The sequence below is a fragment of the Cololabis saira genome, chromosome 4 (genome assembly GCF_033807715.1).
Source record: "Cololabis saira isolate AMF1-May2022 chromosome 4, fColSai1.1, whole genome shotgun sequence".
In the NCBI taxonomy this organism is placed as follows: domain Eukaryota; kingdom Metazoa; phylum Chordata; class Actinopteri; order Beloniformes; family Belonidae; genus Cololabis; species Cololabis saira.
The window spans coordinates 23,454,153-23,464,982 of NC_084590.1; the positions used below are offsets into that span (position 1 = coordinate 23,454,153).

At 40.9% G+C, this 10,830-nt stretch overlaps 1 protein-coding gene across 2 annotated transcripts; it reads left to right on the plus strand.

Moving 5' to 3' along the window:
• Positions 1 to 528: 528 nt before the first annotated feature.
• On the plus strand, positions 529 to 10,698 carry taf15 (TAF15 RNA polymerase II, TATA box binding protein (TBP)-associated factor). 2 transcript variants are annotated; one of them, XM_061719199.1, is made up of 16 exons: positions 529 to 700; positions 1,346 to 1,379; positions 2,415 to 2,451; positions 2,715 to 2,793; positions 3,074 to 3,131; positions 4,171 to 4,463; positions 4,585 to 4,747; positions 6,627 to 6,661; positions 7,203 to 7,235; positions 7,433 to 7,545; positions 7,667 to 7,796; positions 8,535 to 8,648; positions 8,728 to 8,797; positions 8,887 to 8,975; positions 9,053 to 9,197; positions 10,271 to 10,698. In XM_061719199.1, the coding sequence occupies exons 1-16, from the start codon at positions 691 to 693 to the stop codon at positions 10,308 to 10,310; spliced, it is 1,443 nt and encodes a 480-aa protein (XP_061575183.1). In that variant the 5' UTR covers positions 529 to 690; the 3' UTR covers positions 10,311 to 10,698. The 2 variants fall into 2 exon arrangements, with proteins under 2 accessions (XP_061575183.1, XP_061575184.1); XM_061719200.1 differs by lacking the exons at positions 4,171 to 4,463; positions 4,585 to 4,747 and having other exon boundaries at positions 530 to 700.
• The last annotated feature ends 132 nt before the right edge of the window (positions 10,699 to 10,830 follow it).

Genomic DNA, 10,830 nt, shown 5'->3' on the forward strand with positions numbered 1-10,830 from the left:
TACTTGAAACAGGTGAAAATGGTCAAATAAGTTATTTTTCTGGTGATGACTCTTGTTTTAAGTGTAATGAGATTTTTTGACTAAAAATTAGACATTTTAACTAGAAATAAGACAAATATTCCTGGTAAGATTTTGAGTTTTTGCAGTGAGTGAGACTACTGCATTTGAAAAAGTTCAATTTTTCTTGACCACACAGATAAGCTACATAGACTTCTGTGATGAGTATTTGCTGGACGTGTTGATTGATACTCTAGTTAAGTTTTGTGACTCGTAACTTTGCCATACCTTAGCTTTGACTGAATTGACGCCGCTGTCAAGAAATACCACTTTTGTTTATTTGTTTATTTACTGCCTAAAGAGCGAAATTACCGGAGTCAAATTCCTTGTTGGACAATGTTCGAATCTGGCCAATAAAGATGATTCCCCATGTGAGCTGGATTTTGTTTCAGCTCGAGCGTGGTGTGCTCGTTCTCGCCCTGACCGGTAGGTGGCGCCGCTGCGCCGCCGCTGCCCGACTTGCCGCGCCGCGCTGCGCAGAGCGAAGAAGAAGAGCGCGGCTAAAGCGGAGCAGCAGCGTGTTCACCAGGACTTTACTGCTGCGTACCGAACTACCCCGCTGTTCTAACAAACCCACTCTACCAGCTACACCACAGCCGACTGTTTTAACCCCGCTCCATCAAAGGACTCGCCATGGCCACTGGTGAGTAGATCCGTCTGGTTTTATCTTGGTTTATTGGTAGAAAGTAGGTCGAATGGCTGCTGCCGCGAGGGCAGCCGGGCCCGTCTATCACCTGGATCTCCTCCATGCTCCAGATAAGGAAGTTCTGCTGCTGTATCTAACATATACACTTAGCTTGGGCTCGGACGTCGTAGTTGTGTTTTTCTAAACCCAAACATGTTCATATGGGGACGGGCCGACCGCAGGGCCCGGTGTTGGCCGGAGAGAGCGGGTTCTGCTGGCGGGTCTTTGTTTATGATGAACCTCATTATCCAGCAACTACCCGCCCCCGCAGCACCTGGAGGACCAGCCCGCCCTAGAGGCGCTGCTGGCGGCCCGAGGGAGCCGGGGGAGCCGGGCCTGGTCCCGGGCCTGGTCCCCGGCCTGGTCCCGGGGCTAATGTAGACTAAAACACCAGGATCTGTTGGGTTTTCAACATGTAGTCGGGGCTGGCGCCGAACACACCGCCATTTTCTCCGGCGGTGCGGGCCCGGCCCGGGACCAGGGAGTCCTGGTGCTGGGTCCTGGTCCAGTTAACTGGTCCGGTTCCTCCTGGGACTCACACACTAATTACTGTGTCCAGATTTCCAGCAGCTTCTTGTTCTAAACTGCTCCGTTTCTCCCCAGATTCCGGCTACGGGCAGCAGACCGGCTCACAAAGGTAACTCACCACAGAACTGGATACATTTATAACATACATTCACTGTTACATTTGATTACAACTCTAACCAATAATGAGGCTTTAACTAAGTTTTGTTGGTGATGAATATTAATTCCACCACATGAGAACTTGAACACTTTTTTTTTTTAATCCTCATCCAATGTGAAATTAAAGTCTCCAATATCCATTTTTTTTATTGTTATTAAACTTTTTATTAAAGAAATAAAGTCAGCCATACAGGGTTTACATTATTTATTTATTTGCACAATGACAACAGTAAAGTTTTATCATACAAGGACAAATCATTTGTGCAGGAGAGGAAAAGAAGCCCAAAGGGCTTATAAAAAATCCTCCCCCTCAATACAAAATCACCAAAACAAATCAATCAATAGAAAAAGAATAGAAAGGAAAAGAAAAGGTAAGAGAAACAAAGAAAAATACAATAAACACCCAAACAAAAATATCTATGAAATGGCAATTTCATTTTAGTACGAATAGCCTGTTAATTTTGTCTATATAAAAGATACCCCATTAAGTTGGTCCTAAACATGTTTAAGGATGACACTAACTTAAGAGATCTATCTAAACAGTTCCAGAGTTGAGGGCCATTGAATTTGATAAAGGATTGGTGACTGCAGGTACGAAAAAGAGGTAAATGAAAGAAAAAACATCATCGCAGTATCAATATTGCATTGTTTTTATAAAAAAAATTAAATAAATAAATCAGTCTAAAAGGCTAATGTACAGTCAATCCAAGACTAATGCCAAGTAAATAAATAAATAAATCAGGAAGAAATCAAAAGATGCATCTGTAAGGGGGCAGCAAAAAGGGACCTTCACATCCGTCTCTCGAACATTCAGAGGAGTCGCCTTAAAATAGTGAATACTCCCCTCCAGAAAAAAATAAAATACATTTTTCTTTGTTTCAATATCAATTTTTAAGCAATGTTTAGCCTGTATAGTCTCAATAAGGTGAAATGTCTTGAAGTTAACTTAAACCCTAACCTTGTTTTTATTTGTTTTTTATGTTTGCAGCTACGGATCATATGGAGGCCAGCAAAGTGGTGGACAGGTGGGACAGTTTTCAAAACTGCTTATTGAGTGCACACATTATGAACCAGCTATTATGATTTAACTTTCTTGCACATCCTAAGTAATTTCTGTACAGGCTCATATCCGGCACTTTAAAAACCTCATATTGTACATTTCTGTTCATACATTTTATCTCTTTATATATTTATATTGTATTGCACCAATCACCACAACAAATTCCTTGTGCGTGTTTAACAAACTTGGCAATAAACCCTTTTCTGATTCTGATTGTGTGACAAACAGGGCTACGGACAAGGAAACAGTGGCAGTGCTTACGGGGCTCAGAGTTACAGTGGTTATGGCCAACAAGGTGGAACCCCAGGTACGTTTTATAAACACGTTTGTGCTGTGATGGTTCAAAGTTAGCTTGAAAAACATTAATGTCCAGTGAAATCTCTTGGGTGTAATATTTACTGGGTACAAATTAAGAGGGTGGGGGTATTATTTTGTTGACCTTAAATTCAAGAATGTAAGGAGAGTAAACAGTCTGTTTATTGTATTTTAGTTTTTGTCAATGATTGCATCATTGACTGCTAGTGTTTGGAAAGGAATGGGATATCGTCGTGGAAAATGTAGCAACTTTTCACTCCTATGTTTGACAGATGGATATGGCCAGTCTCAGCAACAGAGCTATGGTAACTATGGGCAGGACACTTCTAGGTAAGACACTACCATATTGAACCTGCCGTGTTGCTTTTCCCCATTTCACTTGTGCTTAGCAACCTGGGGGTGTAGCGGGTGTAAACAAGGTGTGTGTGGTTTATTTTTTTTAATGCGAATTTGATTTTGGTTAAAAAGCAAAATCTACAAGTAACCAGTGTCTGAACCAACAGATACTTACTAGGGGCGTTGAGGGGATAAGTTAAATTGTTTAACCCTCTGGAGCCGACAGATCCAGCAATGCAACCAAATCACATGACCACTTTACGATGACAACGCTCCGTTTCAGCTTGTGTCGAAGGTTCAGACTTGTCACAGCCGTTCCCAGTAGTGGAACAATGTACCAATCATAAAAAGATTATATGGCAACGCACAGCATGGTTGCTGACGAAAGATTTTCACCTGAGAGAGACGGGGAGTTTTTAGACGCTGGCTCCAGGTGGATAACGCACCTGGGGGTGTCAGGACTCTGATGATCAACCGCTGTTATGTGGTGGACATGAGCCATTTTTGGACTTTCAAAAGTAAGCTATATATTAGATATCTTGGTCAAATAACTTTGAGGCACTGCCTGCATCTTAATGTAAAGTGTGTATAACTGCTCACAAGCAAGTTTGTATTCAAAAAAATTATACAAATCATGACAAAGTAAATTGTTTTCTGGGTAATATATAGAGGTACAGTCAAAAGTGACCAAATATACCCAGGTCTCCAGAGGGTTAAATCTCAAATATAAAACGTAGTAATACTTTTATTCTGCCATTTGATGCCGTCATCTTTGCATCAGACGGTTAACACTGATGTTTTAAGATGAAGTAAATATCTGTCTTGCGCAAAACTGAATGTAAAATATTTAATGTGGTACTGATTTGACATGCTGTTACATTTTTATGAGGTTTAGGATATTTTAGGTGCTGAAACCTGACTCACGGTTGTCTCTGACAAACTGTTCCTATCAGTTCCCCTTCAAATTTGATACATCTCCCCTGTTATATATTTTTGAAAAGTTCACATATGTGGTTGTTGTGTCATTCTCAAGTTATGGCGACAAGGCATCTTTTGGACAACAAGGATCCACCACTTATGGACAAGGTTCATATGGTGCCCAGGGGCAAGGAGGAGACAGTTATGGCCAGCAAGGCTTCGGCGGGCAAAGTGGTGGTGGAGCAGGAGCAGGAGGAGGAGGAGGATATGGCGCTAGCCAGGGGCAAAGCGGAGACAGTTATGGACAGCAAGGCTCCTACGGTGGACAGAGTAGCAGTGGATATGGTGGAAGCCAAGGGCAAGCAGGAGGAGGAGGAGGAGGTGGTGGCTATGGAAGATGGAGTGAAGGTACATTTAAGTGGATCTTGTCAGTGTTGATCTTGCATCTACATAAACGATTAGATTACTTGGTCTCAGTGGATTTTTTTGCGGGTTGAACAAATCGGAACGTGCCTTGTCTTTGCACCAGGTGAAGATGGTGGGCAGGGTAGCAGGTTTGGCCGTGACCTTGGAGATCGTTCAGAGGGCGGAGGTTTCAGAGGCCGTGGCCGGGGTGGCTTTGAACGCGGTAGTTACGATCGCAGTGGCGGATATGAGCGCGGTGGCGGCAGAGGTGGACCTCCTGGTATGGGGTAAGTTGCACAGTGCCACTGCCCCCAAGGTACCTCTCTCTGATCAAATGTTGTTTAACACATCACCCAACTACAAGCCGTCAGCATAGATGAACTTCCACCATCCATCTGTTTTGTTCTCCATATCCCTAATCCCTGGTAATTTTACTTCTCAAATACTTTATTACATGTTGTTGTATATTCCCTCCCACCATTTTTTTTTCTCCCCCAGAGCCCTTAGACCTTGTCAGAAAATACCTGTGTTAAAACAAAGTTGTTGAGATCAGATGGAGGAACAGACATGTCAACCCAGAGATGGGTTTGGAACTTCACTCTTGCAGATATCAAACGGTTTTGCCCAGACTGCACAAATGGTTAATGTTTGGTACTCAAGTTCAAAACTGTTAAGGTGGTGAACCGAGTCAAAGGTAAAATAATTTGTAGAGGTACAAATGGGCCATTTTCCATTGCATGGTACAGCTCCGTTCTTAACCACTTCAAACTGCAGTCAATGTTGAATTTTTTTTTTTTTTGGCCACTTGCAGAAGCTATTCTGACATGGCTTGAGTACAAACCATGTTTTTATAGCACTCATACAAGCAGCTTTTACAACTTTTTTTTTCTTCACTTCAGAGTTCTTAGATGGGTTGAAACGCCCAGATAAAAATGGTTGATCGATAAAGAGGCTTTAAACATCAGCAAAGTTGTGCGCCATGTGCACAGTGTATGGGATATCCATGTGTTGATATTTGCAGGTTATGACTGCAGTGATTAGACCATTTATCCTAGAGGAGTGTGTAGTACACTGTCTGTTACACCCACAGGGGGGGAGTCTCTGACCAAAAAAGGTAATATGCAGTGCTTTTTGTCACCACATGGTGAACTGCTTTGGAGCTCTGTTGATCCAGTAAAAGGTTCTGCAAAGATGAAGAGGGAAAAAAATATCAGTGCACCACACCATGTAATGGAAAAGAGCTATCTTCTGTGTGACAAACTTCACACCGTCCTTATTTGACCTACAAAACGTTGAGAAATTTTAGCCAAGACTCACCATGTTGCCAAGGAGTTGGAAAAATCCTCGGATCTGTTCATCTGGAGCTTGACTTGAGTGTGACGCAAAAGTACCACATGTTCAACAAATGGACACTAGGAGGCAATCGACACGATCTCATAAACCTGTAAATCCGTGTTAATTTTAGTGGTAGGATTTTTTTTTTTTTATTTTAATGTAATATGCTTTATGCTCTGTCAAAGTTAGCTCCTCAGTCAGTATTATGCTCTGACGCTGTGGAGACGACACACGTTTTTGAACATTGTGCATCATCTCAGCGACGATCCCATAGATCTGCAGCCACATCTTCAGTTACTTCACATTTAACAGGTTTCATGCAAAGTGTTTTGTATTTGACTGGCAAACGTGTGTACTGTGTTAACATGGATCTACATTCTATACTACAGGTGTTCAGAGTGAATGAACTAAAACTTGGACCTCAGTTAAAGAAGCTCATAAATGCACTCGGTGGATGATTGCTCATTGGTTGATGTACTCCTCGACACCAATTTGGCTTCCCATTTGAAAACAAATTCAGCTGGTTTTCCAGCTCCTGACATCCAATCAGGCCTTTATTTAAAAAAAGAAAAGTATGAAGTTCTTTGTAAACGATAACCAATTGAACGTGTGATTGTCTTCACTGGTCTGACTGGTTATTCACGGCAAGAGCTGATTAGTCGTCTGTTCATTGACCTCTAATGCCAAAGACTAACGCATTCCTCGTGTGAGACATTTCCACAATAGTTGCACACCCTGGCAGAAGTGCATACTGGTGTGGATGTAGGGGAGCTTTGAGCTCTCAGGTGGAACAAAGGAAAAGCCATCATATCTCCAATTTTTCCTCTGCAGAGGTGGTGACCGTGGTGGCTTCAAAAATTTCGGTGGTAAGTGACGAGCATCAGAACTGTGTCGGTGGGGAAGTAAGAGAACTTGAGTTAGCAGAAGAGAAGAGGGGGTTAAAGGAAAAAAAAGGGAAAAACTCAATGAATGCCACCATTTCCATGTCGAGAATCCCAAAGGAACTCCACCTTTTTTATGTTATTACTCATAAATGACTTCAGATATGGTAAAGAACTTGGAGCTTGAGTTGTAAAATAATGGTATTCCTGCATGAAGACGAGCTGATTGTAAATGACAAAGGTGTTCCCAGGACGAAGGAAGGAGAACTTAAAAAGTTGGAGACATTTTGGTGGTTTTCATTTCTGGTTTAAGCTCAAAAAAACAGAACCATTGAGTTCTTGTTGCAAGGTAATGGTATTTGATGCAACGGTATGGGAGAAAAAGGCATCAGAAAGCTGTAAAAACGAGAACTATATTAAACTTTTATCATTATGAAATACTAGGAATGAAGTTAATTGTGTGAAACTAAAGATTTAAAGAAGCCTTGTTGAAGTTTTCTCCTCCGTCCTTTCCTCTGTGTCACAGGCTCCCGAGACTACGGCTCAAGGGATGAACCAGGTGAGCTTTCTTGCGCATTCAAATCAAATCAAACTTTATTTATATAGCACTTCTCATACAAATAATATAACACAAAGTGCTTAACATAAAACAAATAAACATAAAACTTATTAATGCCCTGCCCCATTATGTGATAAGTTCTTGATTTGTGTGCTTCACATTTTTTAATCATTGTTTTGTTTCTCTTATCCGCACAGCAGGTGGAGAGCAGGACAACTCTGACAACAACACGATTTTTGTACAGGGACTTGCGGAAGATGCCACAGTTCAGGAAGTTGGAGACTTCTTTAAACAAATTGGCATCATAAAGGTACAGAATTAATGTGTGATCATATATGTGATGTTTTGGCAAAACATGAATGTCATGCCGTTCTACAGTTTCAGTGCCCCTTAAAGCCAGTAACAGGTGCCACATCCTCATGTGTCTGTAGGTCAATAAGAAGACTGGCCAGCTCATGATCAACATCTACTCAGACAAGGCCACCGGCCGACCAAAGGGAGAGGCCACAGTGTCGTTTGATGATCCTCCCTCAGCCAAGGCTGCTATTGACTGGTTTGATGGTAAGATCACAGGTTCATTCGTAGGCCTGTGTTGAAAAAAAATCGATTTTCTGATTCTAAATCGATTCTCATATTAATTCCTAAAAATCGATTTGTATGTCTAAAGATCGATTTTTATTTATTTTTTGGTTAAATTTTTTTTTTCTTCATCATTACATTTTTGCTTGGTGAACTTTAGTCCCAGTAGTTTTGAAAACTCCTGAACTAAATTAACTTTTCTTTAGAGAAAATGCTGGACATTTCAGCTTAAATTTCTAAATGTTATATTAGTTCAATGAAGTTCATATTATCTATATTTACTATAGCTTGTTTGGTTTCTCTGTTATTGGACACGGTTTGTCATGAAATACCTGAAAAATGCCGGGTGCTTCATGGAGAGCTGTGTCTGGTGACAGAATAAATCAGACAAGCTAAAATAATTTGTTTACTGCTTGAGCTGTTGCAATTTCTTTCTTTTTTTGCACTTTAAATGGATATTGAAATGCCTATTTGAGTTATTTATTTCTTAGTTATTTCACAATAATTATTGTGAAATTATTTCAATAGTTATTTTACAGTCATATAATCCAGGCAACACTAACCCAAATCAATATCAGATCGAATCAAATGGTGATAATCGATTCTGAATCGGAATCAAATCGATTCTTGACATTTGAATCGATACCCAGCTCTACTCATTCGGCTTTGTTTTTACAGTTTTAATGTGCCATAATCATTGTTAATATTTTTTGATTTCAGGAAAAGAGTTCCAAGGCAAACCCATCAAAGTATCATTCGCTACCCGCAGAGCTGAGTTCACACAGAGAGGTGGTGGGAGAGGAGGAGGAGGAGGACGTGGAGGAGGAGGTGGTGGTGAGTGGTGATAAACTTGCTTCTAGTAGTACAAGTAAATGTGATCTTCTGGTCTTAACAATTGGTTTTGGCTGTCCAGGCTTCAGAGGTCGTGGTGGTGGAGGACCCAACTTTGACATTAAAGGAGGAGACTGGCCTTGTCCCAACAGGTTGGTTGGTCATTAAATGTTAGCAGATGAAGGTGGTGAGTCGGCCCTGCTTTTTAGTTTAGTTGTTGATCAAAATGTTCTTTTTTCAGCTCTTGTGGCAACATGAATTTCGCACGGCGGCAGGAGTGTAACAAGTGTGGAGCACCCAAACCCGGAGATGGTGGATTTGGAGGCGGAGGTCGGTGCTTTGAACCAGGTTGCATATCCAGATATTTCTTCAGTTTGATGTATTTTTAACACTTGAATCGTGTGCAGATCGAGGAGGCAGAGGCGGTTATGGCGGGGACAGAGGCGGCGGCTTCAGGGGACGTGGAGGTTTCCGTGGGGGAGACCGCGGGGGCGACCGTGGAGGCTTCGGAGACCGCGGAGGATTCGGGGGTGGCTACAAAATGGGAGGAAGGTAGGTGTATTGGCAAGGAAGCTCCGTCTACAGAGCTGCATCATCTCTGGTGTAGTTTGGCTGAGAGACCAGGAGATGGCGTCACCAGCTTGGAATGATAAAACTACTGACTTTGGACCATAAATGTGGTTAAATACACTAAGTTGTGAACTGTAATTTTTCCGTCTGATTAGGGCTGTTCGATTTTGCCCAAAAATAAAATTTCTTTTTTTTCTCTCTCTCTCTCAAAATCCGATATACGATTATTTTGTGAATTGACAAAGCGCAAAGAAATGATTTCAAATATGCTGTTTTTTTTATTGAACTTTTGCCCCATTGGGCTTTAAGTGCAAACTTTGCTCTTATTAAACCAAAAATGAATGAATAAAGTACAAAACTCTGTAAAATAAGTTGAAAAAAAGTTTTAAAAAATATAATAAAATATAAAGTTTTATCTCTGGGGGAAAAAAATCAGCAAATCAGCACTTGCAAACATACAGTAAGTTATATTTCCAATGAAATAAAACAAGACATTTTCTAATTAAACTAAACTGGGTCTTTGCATGCTAAATAATAATGCAACCCATGAAGGAGGTAGAGGTGTGTAATGGGACACTTGTCGCAGGTATTCAGAGGTATTTCCATCAATCATTAATATGTGTGCAGACAAGGTTAAAAAAAAAAAAAGTGAAAAATCGATGTTACGATTTTCATGTTTTAACATCGTTCTAATTACATAATCGCGATTACGATTTAAAATAGATTAATCGAACAGCCCTACGTCTGATACTAAAAGCTATTTTACGCCAACCTGCATAATACGATTTTGCTGTAAGGAATTAGTTTGTAAGTTATCAGGGAGGTCTGAATTTGTCCTGAGCTCTGCTGAACCACAGAAAATGAAATGCTTATAGTAAAATCTCATCTCCTCTTAAACTTTGGTACTTTGCATCATCTCCACCTTCAGATTTAAAGTGAAAGGCAGTCTGTAGTTTATGTCATAGCTAACCTTCATTTGTCACATGATAATGGCTAGTTTTATGATGCAGGCGAGTGCTGGTCCTTAATAAAAATGTCTGTCCTTTTCTCCTCAGGGGTGACCGCCGAGACGACAGAAGAGGACGGCCATACTAAGCGCCGGCGCAGACAGACACCATTCCAGCCCCCGAGCTTGCCACAGGAGGATTTAGCTTAAAAACAAGAACTGGGGAGTGGGGATGGATCAGATGTACTGATTTGTCTGCTTTTGTAGCTTGTCCGTCCTTGGTGTAACTTCATCTGTGACTGAGGGATATGTTGAGCTAATGTGAAAGGGGCTGAGTTGGCATGTAGTGAGATTTTTTTTTTTTTTTTTTTTTTTTAATATCTCTGTAAATCTTATTTTCATTTGAATTCTAGATGCAGATGTTTTGTGAGGTAGTCTTTGAACTATTGTTTTGTATGAATGAAGTTAAATGTTTTATTTGGGTTTTTTTTTTCTTTTCCTTTGTTTTCCAAATGACATTAAAACTGTGTTCTTTTCTCTGTGCTTTGTGTGAATTTTTACGCATCTGAAAACTGAAAAGCTACATGTGCTGTGGGTATCTTGAGTCGGGAAGTGTGTGCACTGGAAGCGTCTGCTTGTTTGGGGCTGCGCTTCTGTACAGGCGCTCAA

Bases quoted from the DNA above. Each gene is read 5' to 3' on its own strand.
- taf15 (XM_061719199.1), top strand. The intron at 6,662-7,202 runs GTAAGTGACGAG...TCTGTGTCACAG, and splicing joins TGGCTTCAAAAATTTCGGTG to GCTCCCGAGACTACGGCTCA. The intron at 7,546-7,666 runs GTACAGAATTAA...ATGTGTCTGTAG, and splicing joins AACAAATTGGCATCATAAAG to GTCAATAAGAAGACTGGCCA.